General features: G+C 43.0%; 1 protein-coding gene across 19 annotated transcripts in view; it reads left to right on the top strand.

Annotated features, from left to right (window-relative positions):
- The window catches only part of NRCAM (neuronal cell adhesion molecule), a 283,687-nt gene that overhangs the window by 208,225 nt on the left and 50,842 nt on the right, over positions 1-24,620 (top strand). For 15 of the 19 annotated variants that reach the window (XM_027071661.2, XM_053218638.1, XM_053218640.1 and 12 more), the window contains 8 exons: positions 1,859-1,964; positions 4,089-4,285; positions 5,729-5,851; positions 11,052-11,222; positions 11,968-12,024; positions 14,058-14,169; positions 17,031-17,215; positions 18,671-18,802. In XM_027071661.2, the coding sequence (XP_026927462.1) occupies positions 1,859-1,964; positions 4,089-4,285; positions 5,729-5,851; positions 11,052-11,222; positions 11,968-12,024; positions 14,058-14,169; positions 17,031-17,215; positions 18,671-18,802 (1,083 nt within the window). The remainder of the gene's footprint in view (positions 1-1,858; positions 1,965-4,088; positions 4,286-5,728; positions 5,852-11,051; positions 11,223-11,967; positions 12,025-14,057; positions 14,170-17,030; positions 17,216-18,670; positions 18,803-24,620) is intronic. The other 4 variants (XM_053218642.1, XM_027071662.2, XM_027071659.2 and 1 more) reach the window with 1 other exon arrangement.

Genomic DNA, 24,620 nt, shown 5'->3' with positions numbered 1-24,620 from the left:
CATAATTTACACATAGCTAACGCTGAACCACTACAGTATTGGCATGCCCAAAGAACTTTACACACGTTCTTTAAGTTCATCCTCCTGATGACCCTTGGAGGTAGACACCATAGATACCCCTTTTAAGCCCCATTTTCCCTCTAAGGAACTAAGGGCTTGCAGCAGTTAAGAAACTGGCTTGAAGTCTCACAGCTGGTAAGAAGCAAACAGACTGGTTCTTAACCCCCAGACCAAAGTGCTAACCAGCACTGGGAACTGATAAGGCAGCAGGAGTGAGTGTTCCTTGTAAGGTGGCGGAGGTGAGGACGAGCAGCCGGCTGAGTGGGAGCAGGAGACAGGGGCGGCTCTTGCTAAATGGTGGAGGAAATGATAGTGCTGAGTATCCAGCATTTAGTAGGTGCGCAGTAAGAGAGGGCAGTCATGAGCTCTGCTTTTCATCTCTCCTTTGGTGTTATTTGGATATTTAGTCAGAGCCAGCATTGTCGTGTCTGTTGTGGTGGACAGCAGCAAGACCAGAGACAAAACAAGCGAACAGAGAGACGTTTGCAGATGCATAGGACATTAGGCGCAGAAGTGGTAAAGTTAGCCCTGGCAACAATTAACCACGGTAAAGAAAGACAAGAGCAGAGGGCAATTACTAAGCTTCAGGAAGTGATCCGGTTGGCAGGTGGAAGAGGTTTCACAAAGCACAGAGCATGGGCGCGGAGGAAAGGGAAGAGCTGAAATATGAACAGCTGGAATGATCTAGGTGGCAGTGGGAGTGGGGCGGACTGTCCTGTAAGGTGTTTAGCAGCATCTCTGGCCTCTGCCCAACAGATTGCAGTACCACCTCCCCGCCCAGTGGTGACAACCACAATGGCCTCCAGAATGGCCCTGTGTCCCCCGAGGGGACCCTAGGTTGAAAACCACTGGTCTGTGTAAATGGCTTTCCCCGGCATCGTACAAGGCAGTGGCTCCTACGGGGAGAGTTTGGTTCTCTTCTCTGCCATGTGCCTTTCTAGTCAAGCCATTTTGCTGCCCTGAGCAACAAACGAGGTTGAAATAGATTATTTCCCCACTTCCTTCCTGTTCTTACATTCTGTGATTCTGATTTCACACGAAGGACATGGTGATCTTACGAGTAACTTGAGCACTGGACGTGCAGATACCAGCTTCCTTCGGATTTAATTGTTCTGGGTCAGAACTCAGAATGTTCCTCGTACGATTTGAAAATGAATGATCGGATAACCCTTTAAAGAGCAAAACGGAAATGCTGTCTCCTGTAACCGAGCACGTCCCAATTCCGCCGATCTTCTAAAGGAGACTGTTTTATCTTTGCTGCTGGTAGTCACCTACCACCTGCCTCTAATAAGACATGCCGACTCTCTGATTTAACCATTTTTAAATGGTAACTTCTCAAATTGATTTGTTCCCAATGTATATTAATTTACATTAGCACACTAATGAACTATAAGTCAGTTACTCTCTCCTAAGAAATGCCCGTTTACCTCCTAACTTAAATTTTACTGAGAAGCATTATTTGAGCCAAAAAAAATCAGAAGAATTTCTCATTGTTACATCAGAAAAGAAACTGTCTTAATATCAAGCTTGTCTTGGTGATTGTTTTTCCAAACTCTTAGTTGGGGAAAATGGGCTCTGTGAGTCCATATAAAGTCACCAAAAGGAAGTTGTGCCTTGACTTCAAAGTTTTAGGAGACGTTTCGCTGAAAATCTAATGAGGTTTGTGCTGCCACCGTAGAAATTGCTAAAAGCATTTGGAGCATATTTAGTGTGGGGTGGGTGACTTGGATATAGACAGAATGATTTTTACGATGATCTTAAATGATTTCTTTACATTATTCTTCTTTCTACAATTAAGTGGTACAGCCTCCAACCATTACTCAACAGTCTCCAAAAGATTACATTATTGACCCTCGAGAGAATATTGTGATCCAGTGTGAGGCCAAAGGGAAGCCTCCTCCAAGGTGGGTGTGATTTCTGCTCTGTTCCACAACTGGAAATAAGCATCGCTATTAATATTGAAGTTAATTTCAGGTCTGCCTATCTCTGAAGTATCATGTGTAGGCTCATGGTTTTGTCTTTCTGATGAATAAAAGTCAGAGTGTTCTTCTTGGAAACCCACATAAATTGCATTTCTGTACTCACACCCTTCACAAAATGCTCAAAAAATGGTAGCAAGATGTGGAGGAAAGCCTTCTTCTAATGGCTCTCCTGCCCTTGTAACATGGACGCACCCATTTTTCTCTGGGCCTCATTTCTTCATCTGTAAAATAAGGAAGTTGAATTTAGTGACTTCAAAGATCTGTGCTTGCTCTGGAGAGATCTATAAAATAGCCCTAAGTGGGTTTTCAGACTTGGCAGGGCTCAGCACTCCGGATTCTCCATATGGATCTTGGCATGAGCATTGCACAGCATTTTAGAGGTGGGAGAGACGTGAGAGGTTATCTGGTCCAACTGATAGATTTTATAGACGGGAAACTGATGCCTGGTAGTGCTTGGCAACGTAGCCAAGGTCCCTCAGCTGATTAGCAAATACTGTCACTTCCGCAGTAACATATGGGAGTTTAGGAGAGTTGGGTTACTATTATTAAAATGTAATGTGGATTTTTAAGTAAGAAGGAAGTGAAAGTTTCTAGATTTTTCCTTTCCTTAAATTTTTTTTCGATGCTTATGTTTTTTTGAGAGACAGAGCATGAGTGGGGGTGGGACAAAGAGAGAGGGAGACAGAATCCGAAGCAGGCTCCAGGCTCTGAGCTCTCAGCACAGAGCCCAACGTGGGGCTTGAACTCACGAACCGTGAGATCATGACCTGAACCGAAGTCAGACGCTTAACCGACTGAGCCACCCAGGTGCCCTCTAGATCTTTCAATTCTGAGTCTATTGCCAGGCTTACCCAATTGTCACAGGTTGGCACCTGAGAAAAAGATTACCTGGTAAATACTTAAGTATGTCAAAAACATCCATCAGAGGTTTGCTTCAAAGCAGTCCGTTCTGCCATATTATTGGAAACCTCTGGCACTGAGCCCGAATGTGATGTCATTTCACGGAGTTCCCCTTCCGTTTCACACTGACGTAATACTTCCTGCGACTCCCTGTAAGGCAGGATTTCTCCCCCTCAGCACTACTATTTGGGGCCAGATAGTTTTTTGTTGTGGGGACAGGGCTGTTGGATCTTTAGCAGCATTCCTGGCCCCTGCCTCCTCCGTGCCCCCCCATCCCCTGCCACCTCCTGCCCCCAGATGTTGGGTCAACCACTGACGCAAGGATAAGCGATGGGAAGAGAAATCTAAGTGGTCCAGGAAAACATAGTGAAGTTTCGAGATTCATGCCTTGGTGTGAGCATGGCCACTTTGATGTATGACTAGTTATAAAGTATTTAATTACATGGGCGCGGTGACTTCTATAAGGCAGTCTTTTGTATAAAAAAAAAACTGAAAAAGAAGAATTTCAGTTGGCAATTTGGAATACTTCCTAAGAAATTTACAAAACCATCTCTAGAACTGAAAATTCTCAAAATGTATTTTTTATTGAGTTACCACTTTTGATAACCAACCTTGAAAACACAACTGAACTCCTCCTACTTCGCCCCCCGCCCCCAACTTACACTTTGCATTTCGGTAACTTGAAACTGCTCTCATCACTTTCAAACGCACACATGTATTAGTACTTGGGAAAGCCTTTCTTGTCACGTTGCAGCCCAGGGCAAAATTTTATAGACAGGTTATCAACTCTGTGAACAATGGAGTTTACAATAAAAATGCTAATAAAACTCTAAGAGAGCGTGCCCTGGAGACCTACTTTCTGTATTTTCTTTGAAAAATGACAGGCAATTTGTGTGATGATTTCCTTGAGACAGATTTCAGCTAGTTCCAGTGAAGACATGTACCTTAAAATGTATGGCCAGCACTTTTTTCTAAGTCATGATTCAGTGAAACATTTTAGGTACGGAGACTGTCGCTCTTTTCCTGAACATTACCATCTAATCACTATTTCTGGAAACCTACAGAACTGCTAGGAATTTGTTAAAGAGTAAGTAATCCTGTTTTTTCTTGACTGTTAACAAGCTTAATCCTTTATGTGTTGGGTAGCTTCTCCTGGACCCGAAACGGGACTCATTTTGACATAGATAAGGACCCTCTGGTCACCATGAAGCCCGGCTCAGGAACCCTCACAATCAACATCATGAGCGAAGGGAAAGCAGAGACCTACGAAGGGGTTTATCAATGTACTGCCAGGAACGAACGCGGAGCAGCAATTTCTAATAATATTGTTGTCCGTCCATCCAGTAAGTGGGACTTGTCCATCCAACAGGACCCTATTTAAAAGGTGGCTCTGAGACTCAGCATCTGTCACGTCATCCAGATGCTGGCACAAGAAAGCAGTGCCATTGATTCTAATACTCTCACCTTGTTTTGCGTGAAAATTATCGCTCCTTTCCACTGTACCCTAAGGTCCTCAGCCCAGTGCTTTGCCAACCCAGGATGTCTTTTCGGCAAGTCCAGAATAAAAAAAAACACCAGTAGTAAGAAAAGCGTTTCTTTCCTGATAATTGTAAGTTTTAAAAATATGAACTTTCTTCAAGGTTCTTATGATTGTTTGCTGTCACAATAAATTGATCAAATTATTGATTATCAATTTCCTGAATTGATCAAATTACTAATTTCTCACGTATCTTGTGTATGGACCAACTTCCGACAGCCAGATGGAAATAAATTCGTTATGAAATGGATAATGGGTAATTAACCTTTTCGTGTCAAAGATTCCCTGGAAATAGAGTGGCCTCAAGCCTCGATATTATTATGGCTCTTTTTACAATAGTTACTACCCGTGGTGTCTCAACAACGTGTACTCAAACAGCACGTATTTAAAGAACAGTAACCACTTGCAATTCTGGTCATTTTAAAAACCGTTTTTATTCCCTGTGTTCATCATTGGAAAAAATTACAAATAACAAAAAAAGAAGTTGAAAAATCACGCATGAATCCTTCCACTCAATCTAGTAACCACTGCTCTTTCCATGTTTTCTAGGCAGATATGTATGTATGTGTTCCAAATGAGCTCATTCTGAAGTACTATTTTATAACCTATTCTGACTTACCTGCATATAATATATATTCTCATATCAATCTTATTATAAATAAGGATACTTAATATATAATATTGTATGATACTCACAGGTGTATATATACAATTATTTAACAAATCTTTTGACATTTGGTGTTCTCTAGTCTTTTTTTTTTTTTTTTTTCTTTTGAGAGAGTGAAAGAGAGTGGATGCACTGGGGAGGGGCAGAGGGTAAGAGAGAATCTCATGCACGCTCCGTGCTGAGCATGGGCTCGATTCCATAACCCTGGGATCATGACCTGAGCCCAAATCAAGAGTCAGATGCTCAATCAACTGAGCCCCCCCGGGTACCCCTAGAGTTTTCCATTCTTTTGTGAAGAACACGCTTATAGCGAAATTATTATGTATCTTCTTAATGATTTATTGAATAATACAGATTTTTAAACATGGAATTGCTGAGTCTGCATTTATACTATTAATGGCAGTGAGTGAAAATCATCACATTTTGACTTTTAACATTGTATTTAAAAATTATTCCCTTGTTATCTTAATGCCTATAAATTCTGAGTTACTGTTTCCCCAAAGTTTATTTTGTCTTTCTTTCCAGTGCTCTTTTTATTTTTCAATGCAGAGATAATGTAGAAGTTATTATTTTATATCCTAGGGTCACCGTTGTGGACCAAAGAAAAACTTGAACCAATAACACTTCGAAATGGCCAGTCTCTGGTCCTTCCCTGCAGACCCCCACTTGGATTACCACCACCTATAATATTCTGGATGGATAATTGTAAGTTTAAAATGTTTTTAAGTTCATTTATTTATTTTGAGAGAGTGTGTGGGAGGGGCAGAAGAAGAGGGAGAGAATCCCAACCAGGCTCTACACTGTCAGTGTGGAGCCTGATGTGGGGCTCAAACTCATGAACCGTGAGATCATGACCTGAGCCAAAATCCAAAATCAAGAGTCAGACTCTGAACCAACTGAGCTACTCAGGCAACCCAGATAATTGTAAATTTTAAAAATATGAACTTTCTTCAAGGTTCTTAATGATTATTTGCTGTCACAATAAGTTGTTAGCTCTCGTGATTCATAAAACGTTTATAAAATGTTTCAGAGATGCTCAGAATAAATACTCATTGAAAGAAACAACATGTCATGTGCAACATGATTTTCTTGAGCACCTACTGTGAACCGGACATTGCTCTAAATAAACCAAATTCCCAGATTCCAAAGCAGACTCCAGGCTCTGTGAGCTGTCAGCACAGATCCTGACCAGGGCTTGAACCCACGAACCGCAAGATGACTACCTGAGCCAAAGTCGGAGGCTTAACCAACTGAGTCACCCAGATGCCCCTTCAAGTTTTTTTTTTTATCACCAACAACAACTAATATTTATTGGGTATTTACTAAGTGCCAGTCCCTTTGCTGAGATCTTTATGTGAGTTATCTCACCAGTTTTTTACAACAACCCATGAGGCATGTCTGCTATATTCTTTTACCTTTCATTTAAAAAAAAATTTTTATTGGCATGTAATCAACATACCATGTCCTGTTAGTTGCAGGTGTACATTATAGTGATTTCATATTTTTATACATTATAAAATGATCCCCACGATAAGCCTAGTTACCACCCGTCACTGTACAGAGTTATTACAATATTACTGACTTATTCCCTGGGCTGCACATTACCTCCCATGACTTACTTATTACTGGAAGTTTGTACTTCTTAATGCCCTTCATCTATTTTGCCCACCTTACAACCCCTCCTCCTTCTGGAAACCAACAGTTTGTTTCCTGTATCTGTTTTTTTTTTTTTAGATTCCACATATAAGCAGAATCATACGGTATTTGTCTTTCACTGTCTGATTAATTTCGCTTAGCATAATACTCTCTGGGTCCATCCATATTGCCGCAAATGGCAAGATCTCATCGTTTTTAATGTTGAGTGGTATTCCACTGTGTGTGTGTGTATGTGTGTGTGTGTGTGTGTATCTCACATATATGTATATATATGCCACATGTATATGTGTGTGTGTGTGTGTATATATATATATATACATATATATATATATATATATATATATATATATATATATACCACTTCTTCTCTAATCCATTCATCTGTCGATGGACACTTGGGCTGCTTCCATATGTTGGCTGTTGTAAATAATGCTGCAGTAACATGGGGGAGTATATATCTCTGATTTTCATTTTCTTTGGATAAGTACACAGAAGTGGAATTACTAGATTGTAGAGTAGCTCTGTGTTTAAGTTTTTGAGGAAATGACATACTATTTTCCGTATTGGCTGTGCCAGTTTACATTCCCGCTAGCAGTGCATGAAGGGTCCCTTTTCTCCACCTCCTCTCCAACACTCGTTTTTGTTTTTTTGATAATAGCCATTCTGACAGGTGTGAGGTAATTAAACCTGTGGTTTTCATTTACATTTCTCTGATGAACATTTTCTCATCTTTTCACTTTTATTTTATTTTATTTTATTAAGGTTTATTCATTTGTTTTTGAGAGAGAGAGAGAGAGAGAGAGAGAGAGAGAGAGAGAGAGAACAAGCCAGGAAGGAGCAGAGAGAGGGAGAGAGAGAATCCCCAGCAGGCTCTGTGCTCTCAGTGCAGGACAGGGTGTGGGGCTTGATCTCACAAACTGTGAGATCATGACCTGAGCAGAAACCAAGAGTCGGACGCTTGACGACTGAGCCACCCAGGTGCCCCTCATCTTTCTACTTTTAGATGAGGAAACCGGGGCACAGAGAATGGAGTCATCCATTAGGCACTTGAATATATGTCTGCTCCACCCCTAACCTTGAGGGAGTTTTTTTTTTTTTGTTTTGTTTTGTTTTGTTTTGTTTTTGCTGCCTCTCCTGCCCTCCCAAACCTCCTGTGCTAATGGTTTCTTAAAGGGACACGTGGTTCTGCTTGGTGATAGGGAAGCCAAGGTTTAGGATGTGAGGGGCCTGTAAGAGAGCCAGGTGTAGAGACCAGGAGCCCCCCAGGGAAACCTGGAGGAGAAACCAGCCAAGCAGATAGATGAGAAGGAGAAGTCACCGAGGTAAGAAGATAGAGCTGGGTCCTCGGGATAAAGGGAAGCCAAGTGTCGAGAAGTCAGAACAATCAACCGTTTCAAAAGATCAGATAACTTCTGATCCGACTGAAAAACAACTGTTGAATTTGGCAACATGGAGATCACCGTTGACCTCGACAAGAGTCCTGTACATGGAATGGTGGGAAAGAATGCAAAATATCTGTAGGGAATATAGTCTATTTTCAGCAACATGATTTCCTCTGAATTCACAGACGTTACGCATTACTGAAGAGAAAATTTAGCTCTGATATTTAATTGCCATATTCAACTCTTCTATGAAATTACTCTGAGAAAACCTCACAATGCAATGAAAAATAAACATACAAGTGCATAAATGAGCAAACATATTTTCCTGTTATTGCATAACAGCTTTTTTTTAATGTTTATTTTTGAGAGAGAGAGAGAGAGAGAGAGAGACAGAGCATGAGCAGGGGAGGAGGGGGGAGATGGAGGACACAGAATCTGAAGCAGGCTCCAGGCTCTGAGCTGTCAGCACACAGCCCGACACAGGGTTCGAACTCACAAACTGCGACATCATGATCTGAGCCAAAGTCAGACGCTTAACCGACTGAGCCACCCAAGCATCCCCATAACAGCTTTTTAACAGGTTTAGAAAGAAGCGGCAACAAATCAAATATAAATGAGTGGTGTATGACTTCAAAAATAACAGTATCCAAATGTCAACTGTCCAAACGAGGCCCAGTACTTGGTTCTTCTTCAGAAATGATGACCTTTTCACTTAATAAGCAGACAAATACATGCAAAGTTTCACAATCAAGAGAATATGTCTTTTTTCCCCATATTGCACTGCTGGCTGTGTAATGTACATACATTTTAGGCTGTTGGCAAAGCCTTCACCTTTCAAATGAAATTGCATCTGGAATACGAGGGAGAAAATCAGATTTGTGTAGCATTCTTCTTGCAAGATGACGTTGTCAAGTTATTGCTATCTGCATGCATTTTTTTTCCTAAGTATAAGGCAAAGGCACTCTATGGGCAAGTGCTAGCACCCTCTCAAAGGCCTGCTCCCGTTAATTTGATCTGCCAACACCTATCCGTAATAAAATACAGCAGGAGGATTAGAAAAGAATAAATGTGTGCTTGTCTTTAACTCTTTGTATTCATTCAATAAATGTACCGTATTTTCCTGAGTTATTTTTAAAACAATCACTTCCGTGGGGACTCGTGGCCTATAATCATGGGTTTCCAACCACCTGCCAGACCCCCATCTTGACCAAGAACTTGACTAACATGGCTAACCAGTGTTCTTTCAAACTCTGGCTCCACATTTCCCTGCCCGAAGGAGCTTCAGGCCTTCAATCAGAATTCTGCATTTTGTGTAATGTTAGGTGGGACACCTTATGCAGGGGGAGCCACTGCTTGGCTCAGACTGGAGAATTCTCCAGAAGATAGAACACCTGGCCCGGGGCTGCGAGGATGGACAGGTTGACTGGTGCTCTCATTTCAGAGGCACAGAACTCTCAGGGCTCTGGGGACTGGGGCAGAAGCTTCAAGCCCAGTGTAAATTCATGCATAGATCAGAGGCCCCACTTCTCCAAACCTTTCACCTACTTAGGAAATCTTCCTTGGGGCACCCGAGTGGCTCAGTCAGTTAAGTGTCCGACTCTTGATTTCAGCTCAGGTCATGATCTCACAGCTTGTGAGTTTGAGCCCCACACAGGGCTTTGCACTGACAGCTGGGGGCCTGTTTGGGATTCTTTGTCTCTCTCCCTCTCTCGATCTATTCTTCCCCCACTTGTGCTCTCTCTCTCTCTCCCTCTCTCAAAAAATAAACTTAAAAAAAAAAAAAAAGACAAGACAAGAAAAGAAAATCTTCCTTCAGTGTCTGAGGCTGGACAGTTCCTTAACTGGCCCTGAGGGGAAATAAACTGTTAAGCATGAACCTGGAAAGTCAGAGGGCTGACTTTAATTTTATTTAATCACAGAGCCCCTAGTAAGGGCCCAGTGCAGTCTCAGTACCAGGACAGCAAACTCAGCAGACTGTCTCTGCCCTCCTGCAAACTAAATCCTAGGGCACAAAGACACGCCATAATCTGCAAGCAGGGCAAGTAAAATATGTCGCGGGGTAGAAGGTGATGTAACTCCACAAAGAAAAAGTAGCTCAGGTGGGGGTGAGGCGGCCTCTGAGGGGCTCGCCTGCAGTCTGCTGTTAATTGCCCATGTGCTACCTGATTCTTCAGTGAGGCCACGGGCTCTGACAAGGAGCCTGGGACGCAGGGTGCCTCGCATGGGACCTAGCTCACGGTTAGGTGCTCTCACAGTATTTGGTGTCTGACCCGGCAGGTAGAGGCAGCCCAAGTTAACATTCTAACAAGGCTTTTTTTTTTTTTTAATGAGAGAGACAGAGTGCGAGTGGGGAGGGGGCAGAGAGAGAGGGAGACACAGAATCCGATGCAGGTTCCAGGCTCCTGGCTATCAGCACGGAGCCCCGATGTAGGGCTCCAACCCACGAACACGAGATCATGACCTGAACCGAATTCAGGCACTTAACCCGCTGAGCCACCCACCTTACAAGCTTTTTTAACGCGTTTTCTAAGATATGTGTGTATATGTGTTTAACATTTAGGGACTGATACAAATATTAGGAAGAGTCCCGCAAACTCTTTTGTAAAGCAGTTTTTGGGTTTACACTTGCTGAATGCACATGACTGAGCAATTCTAATCTCCCTGCTGCCCCTGCTGCAGAGAAATTAGGGACTGGCAGGCACAGCTGTTGTTGTTTTTACCATTACTTGCTTTTACTTGAAGAGCTTCATAGGGGAAAATGTTCCACTGAGGTTCACCAAACTATTAGTAGATACCTCTGTCCTGGTCTTTGGGAAAGTGGCCACTCTGTGATGGAATGATCTGGATTTCTCTCTGCCTTTCCCCAGCCTTTCAAAGACTTCCACAAAGCGAGAGGGTTTCTCAGGGTCTGAATGGAGACCTTTATTTCTCCAACGTTCTCCCGGAGGATACCCGTGAAGACTATATCTGTTATGCCAGATTTAATCATACTCAAACCATACAGCAGAAGCAGCCTATTTCGGTCAAGGTGATTTCAGGTAAGAGCTCAGCCTCCTGCATCTCTCTTGCAATGATGTTTACAAGTATGCATAAAATACACTAGCTATTAAATACTACTGACGTTGAAGTAAACAGCGTCATTGATAAGGAAACTACCCGCGAAGAGTTAGTTACAGAAGTGTTGATATATAAAGAGCACGCATAACCGAAATACTGTATTTTACATTCGTTGTTGTTTCCACGGTAACTTTCTGAATCTACTTGGTATCTTGAGCGTTTGTGTGTGCATTATGCCCCACGATGCCTTTATTTTTAAAAATTTTTTCAAGTTTTTATTTATTTTGAGAGAGAGAGAGAGAGAGAGAAAGAGAGAGTATACCAGAGGGGGAGGGGCGGAGGAAGAGAGAGAGGGAATCCCAAGCAGCCTACGTGCTGTCAGCGCAGAGCCCGACACGGGGCTCAAACTCACAAACCCATGAGAGCATGACCCGAGCCGAGATCAAGTGTCGGATGTTTAACCGACTGAGCCACCCAGGCGCCCCATCCACGCTGCCTTTGATTGGCAGTCCTGAGGCTTCAGTTGTGTGTTCCTAGGTTACTGGTTGGGGGGATGGCTGAGTGAATTAATCAGTTAGTCATGTACACTGTAAAAGTCTGTATTTGCTTGGTAGGGACGGCACTTGGTCAGCGAGGCTGTCTGTGTTTGCTTTTGTTGCCCGATACTTTTATGTAGTGCCTTCTCCCCTACTTCTTGCATTCTTCATAATATTCTGTTTATTTCAGTGGATGAATTGAATGACACTATAGCTGCTAATTTGAGTGACACTGAGTTTTATAGTGGTGAGTTACGGTGACTGTAACTGATATTTCTCTCCTTCATTGTAGAATTTAGTCCACTAACTTCACCTCCATAGCTGTTTAACCTTATATCTTCGTGAAATTCCTAGTTATGTGTTTAATACCGCTGGAACAAATGTATGTTTTCTGGGAAATTTAGTTATAAACTTATGTCATGTCACTAAAACATTTTCCACGGTGTATGTATAATAATGAAAGTTATTATCTCTGTTTTTATGTAAAGCACCATTTCACATGATTTGGGGAAAAAACCATTCATGTATGTTCAGAATTATATTTTTCATTTTGTGTCTTGTTCACAAACTTTTCTCATTAATCAAATAAAGGTGCATTAACCTGCTAGAATACTAACTCATCAAAGTCTTAAAGTAATCGTTAGCAACTAACATTAAGCAGATTTTGATAGTAAATCATCACACTTTCCATGTGTTTTCACGTGACATTATCAACATCATCTGATCAGCAATAGTATTTCTTTTAGTTTGGTTTAAAACCAAGTGACTGTCTCCAGTGGAAATCATCTTTTTAAGAATAGAGCATTTACAATTAAGGTTCTTTTAAAAAGAAAAGAATTTCATTTCCTTAAGGGAAATGTGACTCTCAAATATAGTCTATCCATGAAAATGGTGGTTTCTGGATACGGGTCCTTTTAATTATCTCTAAGGCAGAATTTCTGTCATATTAACTTTTTACCCTTGAGATATAAAGTAAAAAATATTAAGGTACTATCAATGACCAGAGTAGGCATATCACAACTCCTGCCTTACTATTTCATTTTATTTTATTTCATTTTATTTTATTTTAATATACTTATGATAAAGATGGGCCTCAAAACCATTCCCAAAGTGATTTCAGAGACATAAGGTTTCCTCCACAATTTCTAAAGTCCTAGGAAAATTCTAAGTCCTCTCAAATAATACCTTCCTTGGTATTCAGGTTTTTTTTCTTCTGAGAAATGAAAATAATTCACATATAACCTTTTTTAAGTTTATTTATTTATTATTTGGAGAGAGAAAGTGCAAACCAGGAAGGGGTAGAGAAAGGGAAGGAGAGAGAGAATCCCAAGCAGGCTCCACCCTGTCAGCACAGAGCCCACCGTGGGTCTTGAACTCACAAACCACAATATCATGACCTGAGCCAAAATCAAGAGTCGAATGCCTAACCAGCTGAGCCACCCAGGCACCCCTCGTATATATTACCTTTCACTCAGATTTTGGGAGCATCAGATAGATAATGAACTTAAATAGTGTTGAAAACTGTAAATGGTTATAGAACCTTAAGATGATATAATTCCTACCTTAAGGGTTCTGAGAGGCCATCACAAGATTAGGCCACATTTAGGCAAAGTTTCTGTAAAAAAGAAGATGGCCTGACTTGAGCCCTCTTTATTTTCTCATTGATGAAACCAATTGCAATTTATTTGACATTCATTATTCTTAATTTATGGCGCACAATTTGCCAGACCTCTTTCAGTATTTTTCTTGTTTTGTTTTGTTTTCCATAAACCTTTGCAGCTTGTGGGTCTTGACATTTAGACCTCCACCACAGATCTTATCTCCAGGATTAGTCGATGGAATTGACTATGATGTTGTCCCTGACCAAAATCATAGTCACAGTTTTCAGAAAAAATCTAACACCTTCCAGAATATAGTTAATTTTCCCTTTGACCTGAGCACTAATTTTAAGGGGTGGAGAATTTGATAACGTGACTTTCCCCTGTATGTCTACATTTTGAAAATTTGCCAACCCACCAAAAATTCATGAAAACCTAACCTAAATTAACAGAACACACAAGAGTTAAAATAGTCCTTACTATCCATGCTTACGTAACCACATTACTTCTGTTCCTCACTGAGTGAGCGATGGCTGTTCGTAAGGCAGAGTGTGGATGTGTAGTTTAACAAATTCCACAGTGTTAAGTGGTTTTGAAAAGGGATTAGAGTCTTAGGCAGTGAACTGTGGTTCTAGAAATACATATTCATAACTTTTAATCCATATGATTTTATTGTTTGCAGCTAAACCAAATAGAGAGAGGCCACCAACCTTTTTAACTCCAGAAGGCAACACCAGTAACAAGGAGGAATTAAGGGGAAATGTCCTTTCGCTAGAATGCATCGCAGAGGGGCTGTGAGTTGACGCTTTCTGTCGTGATGTACATTTCTTACAAAAACGTAGTAGGTTGGTAGAGAGGCATTAATATCACAGCAAGAGGCATTGTCTTATACGAATCCCATCAAGCATCAAAAAAATGATAGTTATTTTCAAAATAGGCCATATGAACCTCATATTAGTGAAGTAGTCTGTTAATATAATAGTGTTCCCCTTGAAATAAGTGTGCGTGATCACCTTACGAGTATAATTAGGATATATCGCTTTGCTACTGTTGTGTAACAAACAGCCTAAAACCTTAAAAAGAATAGCTATTTATCATTAGTCCTTTGTCCACAGGTCTTGGGGCCATTGTGTAATGGGCGAGATGAGGACATTTTAGGTTGAACTTGTTCATGCACCTGCTAGGCAGCTCAGCTGTGGGTTCTCAGTTCTGAGGGTCTTCTGGCTGCTAGCAGGACAGCTCTTGGCCCTGCGTTTCTCCTGTCCCTCTAGCGGTCTAGCCCTGGCACGTTGTCCTAACAACAGAAGCACACATGGCCTCTTAGGGCCCAGCCCCAGAACTGGCACACTGTCCCTTCCACTCCTTCAAGTCACAGGCCTAGCTTCCTTATGAATGTCTCTCCTCCTCCTCCTCCTCTTCTCCTCTGAATGTCTCCTCCTCAGAGCTGATGCCACCCTCAGAACCCGTGTGCCCTTGACAGGAATTGCAGGGAGGTCTTCGCTCAGAGATGAGAACAACAGTTCTGGTAGATACACACAAGAGGCAAGTTTCTACCTGGTTCGCTCGTAGGCCTGGCACAGAGCAGGTCCTGTTGATACGGGCACATGTGCTGGAAACATTGAACGGAATCTCAGAAACATCCTTGTGATGACATGTTCCGATCTGTGCTGTCCTTGATGCTGGTCACCCAGCATTCTCAAGTTCCTTCACAGAATGGGTCTCCAGGAAATGGCCTCGCTGCTCACTGTGGGAGACACAGGGAGGCCTCTGCTGGTCATGTCAGGAAATCGCAACACACACTTCTCAGTTCCTCCCGTACCTGAAAGCTACCAACCCCTTTCAAAGATCTAAAATATATATCTTGCCCACCAGAATTAAAAAACAAACAAACAAACAAACTTTGGAATTTTCATCATCATGGTGTTAGTAAGTGGTTTACTCTACAAAATCTTAACTTTTGGGAGTAGGTATACCCATTCTCACAATTTTGGGATTCTCCTTCCCACAAATGGTCTTTTATGTAAAAACTAAAATATGATTGATATTTGGAAATTGCATTGAACTTCCAAAAGAATTTTTTTAAAACCTTGGAATGTTGTAAAACTAAGAGTGGGGCTCTCTTCATTTATAAGCAAATAGCTGTAGGACTCAGAATCAAAATACTTCTCTTTGTTAACAACTGCCCACTGGGTAGTAAGGAAGCCTCCAGAACAATTCATGACTTCGTTTGATGTCATGCTTCTATCTCTGTCACCCTCTCGCCTTCAGATCGTATGAGATACAGATTATCTGACTACAAAGAAACACCAGAATATGCTATCAGATAGCACATCTTCATATATATATATACATATATATATATATGAATCTTTAGCTTTTCAAATGATTTTACATTTTATACCTCTTTTTATATTCACAGCATGTTTTATTTTAGAAGCTATTTCATCAAATTTACATGTTCAATTATTTATATTCAACTATGCAAACCAAAAACAATTCTCTAATCAATTAATCCCACTTGAATTTCTAATGACAAATATTATGATCTCCCTGAGGGCCTAGACCTTTTTTTTTTTTTTTTTTTTTTTTTTTTTTTTTTTTTTTTTTTGGTCTTTATCTTCCCAGTACTCAACTTAGTGCTTGGTCTGTAGTTCAGTGCTTAGTACATGTTTGTGTCCAGTGGATTTTTATTTTACCCTCGTGGAAATCTTGTAAAATCACTAGGTCAAAATTGTTCCATTTATGGGGATATAGGTATAAAAGTTCATGGGCACAAATAGGTATGTCAGCTCTTTCTCTGCATTTTTTTAATGTTTATTTATTTTTGAGAGAGAGTGAGCATGAGTGGGGGAGGAGCAGAGAGAGAGGGAGACACAAATCTGAAGCAGGCTCCAGGCTCTGAGCTGTCAAGACAGAGTCCGACGCGGGGCTCGAACCCACAAACCATGAGATCATGACCTGAGCCACCCAGACGTCCTCTTTCTCTGCGTGTTTAACTCTAGCTGATAAAAAAAAAGAAAACCTCAGTATCATTAATTTCGTAGTAACACTTTTGATTGATCCTTCATATAAAATTTTCCAAGAGTGCCTCACGGATCAGAGCTTTGCAGAAAATAATTAGGTCCCTTCAGTGAAGTCACTTATGCCAGCACATTCATGGAATCAGGGAAGTCAAAATTTGTGGTGCGCCATGAATTAGCATGGGGCTGCTTGTGTGAAAAGGTAGCTTATGGACTCCAACACAAGGTTTTGAGCATTATTTTTTCAGTGTTTATTTATTTATTTATTGAGAGTGAGAGCAGGCAAGCCAGGGAGGGGCAGAGAGAGGGAGACAGAATCCCAAGCAGGCTCTGTGCTGTCAGCCCAGAGCCCAACGTGGGACTTGAACTGACAGAACTGTGAGATGCTGACCTGGGCCAAGATCAAGAATCAGGAATTGGATGCCTAACAGACTGAGCCACCCGGGTGCCACCCCCCACCACCACCTCCACGGGGGGGTGGAGGGGGATTATTTATAACAGTGTGATGCTAGTTACAGTGTCTTTATATTTCTCATGATCTTTATACAAACAGTTTGTTACAAACTTGCATGAAAATTCACCCTCAAAAGCAATTAGGTGAACTTCTCTGTTATAACATTTATTTATTTTCTCAGGCCTACCCCGGTCATTTACTGGATAAAAGAGGACGGCATGCTACCCACCAACCGGACATTTTATAGGAACTTTAAGAAAACTCTGCAGATTATTCAGGTTTCAGAAGCAGACTCTGGAAATTACCAGTGTATAGCCAAAAATGCATTAGGAGCAATCCATCATACCATTTCTGTCACGGTCAAAGGTATATAATTGTTTCAGATGTGTTGCTCTTGCCTTTATGAGAACTCGTAAATCTTCAGTTAAATATGCTTCTGATTATATTCTTCAGTAGTAATAAGTGTAAATTTATATCAACATTCCCAATACCTTGACGCTCTTCACATTACTATTTATAATGCATCTCAAGCCGGTTAAAAATTCTCTCCCTCAAATCTTCCTCACAGAAGAATTCTGCTTCATAACTGTAGAAAGAATGAGGGAAATCGAAAATCGCCATTAAAATCCCATGGTTATAACTGCTGCAGGCAAGAGCCAGTAATGAAAGCTGAGATTAGTGGATAAAACTTGAAGGAGAAATAGTGTATCTGCATAGCCTCAAAGTGTTTCTTCTCACACACACCCCCCAAAACTTAATTACGGAGGGGGGTTTAACACATGTCCACAAATTCTTTAGCATTCCTTTGGGTAGGAGATGGAACTGAATTGCCCTGCCCTTGAGTGGGGGCTGAACTTAGTGACTCACTTTTAATAAATAGATTATGGAAAGCAGGTGGATAGTCACTTTCAGAGGAGACATGTGACAGACATGGCCTCAACCAAGTAAGCCAGGTTAACATAAGCTGCGAGAAGTCATGTTGGTGTCATGTATTCCCTGAAAGATGGGAATGACCCTCACCCCAAACCTCAGTGTAGAGAAAACGTCAGACAAACCCAAGTTGAAGGACATTCTACAAAACAACTGATCAGCAGTACTCTTTAAAAGAATCAAGGTCATGAAAGACCAGGAAAGACCAAGAAACTGGCAGATGGGAAGAGACTGGTAAGGAGACAGGATAAGTAAACACAATGTGGCGTCCAGGACAGGGTCCTGAGACAGAAACAAGGCATTGGTAGACGAACTGGAGAAATCCTAATAGAGGGTGTAGTTTAGCTAATAGTATTGTACCGATGTTAATTTCTCGTGCTGATAACTGGACCATGGTTATGTAAGACCTCGCTAGAGAAAGCTGGGTGAAGGGCTCACGGGGCACTCTATACTGGCTTTGTGACTTCTCGAAAGTGGGAAGTCTTTTGACTTGCTTCCTGGTTTTATAATTAGGTGTATTCTGCAGGACTCAGAACTTAAATTCATGCTTCTCAACACGTCTCTGTACTGTAAATTGCTCTGCCTCTTTTGTGAAATCTGTTACCTCTTTCATGCCTGATGAATTTAATGTAAAACGAGATGACATTTATAGCACAAGGGTCTAGAAACAATACACAGTCGTCTGTGAATCTCTTTAAACATTCTTTTGAAAATCTCAAGTGTTCTTTGGGACATCGCTTACAAATCTATCCACTCTTAAGCAAATGAAGCCAATAGATGTTTTGCAAAATACTTATTCTTTATTATTAAAATAGTTCGACATACTAAATTTGCTAGAATACTTGCATGATTGAAAGTTTTGTGGGTTTTTTTTTTCTTTCCTTAATAAAGCGGCTCCATACTGGATCCTGGCACCTCAAAATCTTGTACTGTCCCCGGGAGAGGATGGGTCGCTGATCTGCAGAGCTAACGGCAACCCCAAGCCCAGGATCAGCTGGTTATCGAATGGCGTCCCAATAGAAAGTAAGTTTCCTCGCCTGGCTCTGGTGGTAGTCTCAGCGGGGAACACAGTGGGAGGGTGAAATACCGGTGGTTAAGGAAGGAAGCCGTGTGCAGTTAACCGGTGGTTAAGGAAGGAAGCTGTGTGTGGTCTTCTTTTTTCCCCCGGCCTCACTCACCACCCACTGCTGCCTGCAGGAGACTGCACATTTTCCCCTTCTTGGAGTTCACACCTTCTCTTACACCCAGAGAGAGAGAGAGAGACAATCAGCTTTTGTTTAAAACCCAGACTCAATGCTTATTTTATGACCTTCGGGTAGTCCTTAGGACCGAATAGTCTGTGCTCTTAACGTGATGCTGTGTGCTGATGGGGACTTGGCAATATTTGCTGTGTTCTACGTGGCCTCTACGAAGAATGACAGGGTCAGAAATAAACAGGACTGAAAAGCTCAGATTATCTTTTTCATTCAAAATGTCAAGTGGCTCAAGGAAATGTTGTAGGAGTCCAGGGAGATGCGGGGAAGGCTAGGGATAGAGCCGGGGGATGTGGCGAGAAGAAGAAACACAGCTGTTGTCATTTAAAGAGTTCTCATTCCTAAGCATAGCCGGGATGTTCCTAAGTTCTGTGGTCTTCAGAGGCTGTCCTGTTTAGAGCCCTTCAAAGAACAGGTCCCCCGACCGTGGTTGTATGCTGGACACTCCATCTTCGCTAAGTTTTCCCTCCCCAAGTATGCCGAGGTCACCTCGAGCAATACTGGCTGCTGTGTGCCACCTCATGAGCCACCTTTCCTGGACCACTCCCGGCTTGCTCGCTGTCAAGCCAGCTTCCCTAGCCTGCCGCCGTGCCGCCCAGAACAGTCCCCCAGAGTGTGGCCACAGTCCTGTCCTCTGATCTTCTAGCACAGCAAAGGCCAGTTTTATAAAACCTGGTTAAAGGCTTGAAGATGAGAGAAGGCTTGAGGGTTATGGCAAAGAAAAAACAAACAAACAAACAGACTTAAAATGGATATTGTATCTCCTTGCTCACAGATTCCTTAGTCACAGGCATCCACAGAGATCCCACTCGGTCTTCTTTTTTCCCCCGACCTCACTCACCACCCACTGCTGCCTTCAGGAGACTGCACATTTTCCCCTTCTTGGAGTTCACACCTTCTCTTACACCCAGAGAGAGAGAGAGAGAGGCAATCAGCTTTTGTTTAAAACCCAGACTCAAGATCACCCTCCTAGCCAATAGTATAATAATCTGCAAAGATATTCTTAAGTTTATTTTTATTTATTTTGAGAGAGAGAGCAGGAAAGTGCAAGAGGGGCAGAGGGAGAGGGAGAGACAGAATCCCAAGCAGGCTCCAAGGCAGGGCTCGAACTCATGAACCATGAGATCATGCCCTGAGCTGAAACCACGAGTCAGACGCTTAACCGACTGAGCCACCCAGGCACCCATGAAATGATATTCTTGAGTCACAATGAAGACAACCTTCAGGCTTATGAAGTAGAACACCTTTGCTCCTCATTACCTCTGAGCCAGAATCAAAAATTTGTTCTACTTTTATTTGACCAAAAGGTCCATTAAACTGGCTTTCCTGAAAGAGTCTTCACCCTGCGATGGATCTGAGAGCTACCAGCAGATATTAAATGGCTTAGTCCCCATTTCTCACTATCAGGGTCTTACAACTGTGGGTCTAAACCAAGTAAGAGCTCCCCATTCCATGCTGTTTATTAGGAATTTGTGTCACACTACACAGCACTTATCAGATACTCTAAAACAGACAGTCTGTGGTTACTGTAAAAGGAAGTACGTTCCAGGAAGAACACAGATTCTAAAGAGGCCAGGGGCTGGGGCTTGGATATTTCCACTCCCAGTTTTAACCACGATCAGGATCAGGAAGAAGTGCAAAGAGTACCTTGTGGTTGTGCATTGGGAAGCTGTTGCCAGGAGAGAAAACAGAGACGGTAGGCATACAGCCCAGACCTAAAGAAGAAGTTTTATGGTGCGGTATCTGATTTGCTCAGGAATGCATAAACAGTGGCAAGAAAGGATGGGGCGTGCTCAGTACTGTGACGGCACATCGTGCAGCTAGGGGCTTCCGTGCCCTTTACGGAAGGTTAACTGCACACCTGAGATCTGGCCTCAGGGGGACTGACAAGTGGCAAGGGCCGTGCATCTCACCCCCCAGCAGAAAAACCAGGGAGCTAGGGAAGGTTGGAAAGATAAACCCCTTCCTGATCCATGGTTCATAGTCCATCCAAACCTGGCACAGTGAGCGTCTCTCAGGGAGCCTTGTGGCTCCAGTTGTACTAAAGGCTTTGAAATTCACTCGTAGACACCCCTTTAAATGAGCTATCTGCGGGGAGCAGCAGTTGGGAAAGGCCTGCCTGGGGAAGGGAGGCGCAGGACGGCGGCCCTGAGATATAAGTTAGGCCCTCTAGAACCCCAGACCATCTGATTAGGTCCCGAGCAGAAAGAGTTAGAACAGAATCTCCCAAATCAGGTTCCAAATTAGTTCATTTCTTCCATCCCGAAAGTATGCATCAAGTCCCCACTGGAAGGACAGCAAGGAGCTGAGCAAAGTTAGGATCAAGATTCTACGGTGCCCACAGACCCAGGGTCCCCCAACCTCTGGCGTGCCTCAGAGAAGTCCCTCTGGTCCACAAGCGGGGAGAGACACCATGCAGCGTGGCAGCAAAGCAAGGGCCCTCCCTCACCCACCAGGCTGCCCCGTGGTGCCGGGAACAGGTGCCATATGCTTATACCAAGGTGATATGAAGTGTCTGAGTGGTGGCTCTCTCCACATCTGGTGGCCAGGCTGAAAGTGCATGGGTCACTGTGTGGAATCTCATTGTTGAAAGGTGATGGCCTGAGGCACCTGGTGGGGACCCTCATAGCTCTCTGCACAACGATACTACAGGGCCCCCTTGTTCCCTACTAGCCCCCAGCAACTGATCCATCTCCCAGTTCTGCTGAGTCTTGCATAGCTAAGTTCAAAGCGAACCCTACGTGTCTCCACCTTGTGTTGCCCTCCCCTGATCCAACAGAAGGAATATGTGAGGAAGAAAACTGTCAAACAGTCGGTAGAAGTTTGAAGAGTTTTGTGCCTCTGCCCTTTCTATCCTGGTTGATAATTAGCCCATGAATCTGGAGGCCCCTAAACAGAATTGCCTTTGAGGTTTGGGAGCCATTCAGGACATGGGAGACGGACTTCTTTCTCATCTGCAGCTTGTTGAGCTGTGCACCTGTAGATGCTTCCAGCAACGAGGGACCGGTGGTGGGAGGGGGAGCGGTGGCAGAGAGGCAGGGTTGGCAAGGGAGAGCAGTCTGCTGCGGTATGCGGAGGCACAGAATGGGCCTGGTGAGGATTCCTGACCTTCAAGGGGGCCTAGAATAGACCCCGGACATTAAATGGGAACATAGGCCATCTGGCAAGAACACCCTTCCACCTGAGAAGCTGCGGAAACCTTGCGGGGGGGGGGGGGGGGTAGGCAGCTGCTGAGGGTGAGGGTCAGGGAACGGCCGTGTCTCTGCAGCATCATGCAAGGAGCTGTGCAGTGTCCCCACCAGGTGCGACACAACAGGGGACCACACTACCAGACACACCGCCTCCCCACTCCTGACTGTGGACAGTCACCTAAGTTCAGTGATATCTCCTAGCTCAGCAGGCCCTGGCTGCCAAGGGCACATAGACCCTACAGAAGGAGAATCAGCGTCACGGAGAGGGAGGCGTAAGACTAGGGCTCTGTTAACAGAGTACTGCGTTATCGATTTGTGACTGCATTTCAGAACTGGAATCTACTGTCTTAGAAAACTGGAAGAATTAACTCAGAAAAGTGTCTGGGATCTAATCGCAAACTCTTCCAAAGCCCTGTCCTCCCAGGACCGGCCAGGTTGCTTTAAATGTTCCTTGAAGCAAAAAACCAGACCAGACTAAGTATGGAATTTGCCTAAAACTACCTAAAATATTTTTTAAAACAATCTACAGGAGTCAGAGCAAAGAACACAGATGTACGGAGCTGGCACCGGAAGAGATCTTTGATTTTATTGTGTGACCTGCAGTGTGTGGGAGGGTGTGAAAGTAGCACCCAGAATCAGGAAGACGACGTCCAAGGCCAAGGCCATGGACGATGTGAACCTGTCCCTGTCTTAAGAGTCAGCAGATGAGCCTAAAATGTAGATCTTTAATCGTCCCCTATTTGAGTAGTGGAACAGCTCAGATTCTTCCAGGTGGAGCACATACAGGATCTCACCATCGTTGTTAAAAGGTCCCTTTTCTGTAAGGGATGAGGAGGGGAAGCAATGAAAAGAATGAGAGTAGACAGATCTCCTGTGGCCACACTTCTGTATTTGGGTGACATCAGACGGAGAGATTGAAAGCCAGGAGCACAGGAGAAGCTGCCAGGGGCATGGAGGCCTGGTCCAGGCTGGTCCCCAGATTCCACCAAGGCATCTCCCTTCTCCCTTTTCTCCAAAGTAAAGGGCTCAGTTGGCATTCCCTTCTGGGGGATGGAGTAAGCAGACGAAGGAAAATCTCCATCATGGCCAAATGTTCAGATTTCAAGGAGATGTTTATAAAGTAGACGGACTCAGAAAATCTGAGCCGTCATCTCATGCTAAACCACCAGGTGCTCCAGACTCTAATTTCTCTTCTCCAAAGTGCACGTACTTTCTAGTTAATCCACTGCATAAAGTTCTTTTTGAAATAAAATGATGCAACAGACACAAAACTATCTGTTAAATTGATAGTGCTCTCTACACATATGAGGTGGCAATAATTCTCATTCTCATTATGTAACTGCTGGAAGCATTTCTAGGTTTGGCCAGCTGTGTCAGGACAGTTGGAATAAAGGAATGTATTGTTGGAAAGATACCAGCCCAGTTCTGAACCTTATCTTCGGGGCTCTAAATTGTACATGAGGCCTCTATGCTCAAATGTCTTTCTTTGTTGTTCATTGATAGCGAAAGAAGTTGCTTATTCCCAGAATTAATCGTTATTCCTTGGGATACCTGGGGTTTGGTTGCTGGAGAGTTACTCCTATCTGGTAGCCAGCACACAGAATCCAAGGGCTTCCAGTATCTCTACACTAGCAATGTTCTTCTTTATCCAGTACCGACTGAGCCTCCATATGTCACCGCGACCGTTCCCGGGTTTGTTTGTGTTTGTTTATTAGTTAAAGTACTTAAGGAAAATGTAGCCCAAATCCCCGTGGCGAGATATTAGCTTATTCCCTACTCTTACCTAAAGGATTTATTTCATTCCTAAACACCTTGCCAAAAAACAAATATTTGAAGACTGCTCCATTAAGCAGCAACAAGGCAGGTACAGTCAGATGCCTTTCAGGTAAAGAATAGCATTGAGATGAGTTGACAGCCAATAAAAATGCAAGGGCGGGCTACAAAAACGCTTTTTAAAATGGTTTATGTTGTGATTCATGAGTTCCCACTGAGGGAAGATTGTCCTCCTGGCTTTGTTGGTTGAGCTGGTCTTCCGAGTTCGTGGTGATGTATTTTTATTATAGTTTAAAAAAAACAAACCATAACATAAAATTTACCATCTTAATCATTTCTAAGTCCACAGTTCAGCAGTGTTAAGTACATTCACATGACTGTTGAATAGACCTCAAGAACTTTCTCATCTTGCAAACCTGGAGCTCTATGCCCATTAAACATCACATGGTGGTGTAACTTTTAAGAGGTCCATACACTCAAGGAACGTAAAGAGCTCTCCTCACATATCCAGAGAGATTCAGGCCAGGGCTCTGCCCGAGCATCATCGCTGTCTGAAATGCCCAGACACTACTCAACCGGCCCCCCTGCTGCCTACAATGTCCGCCGAGGTGCCGTCAGAATGGT

This window comes from Acinonyx jubatus, chromosome A2, assembly GCF_027475565.1.
Source record: "Acinonyx jubatus isolate Ajub_Pintada_27869175 chromosome A2, VMU_Ajub_asm_v1.0, whole genome shotgun sequence".
Taxonomy (NCBI): Eukaryota; Metazoa; Chordata; class Mammalia; order Carnivora; family Felidae; genus Acinonyx; species Acinonyx jubatus.
Note: the sequence above shows the minus strand (reverse complement) of the source record. Positions and strands in the feature narration are given on the sequence as shown.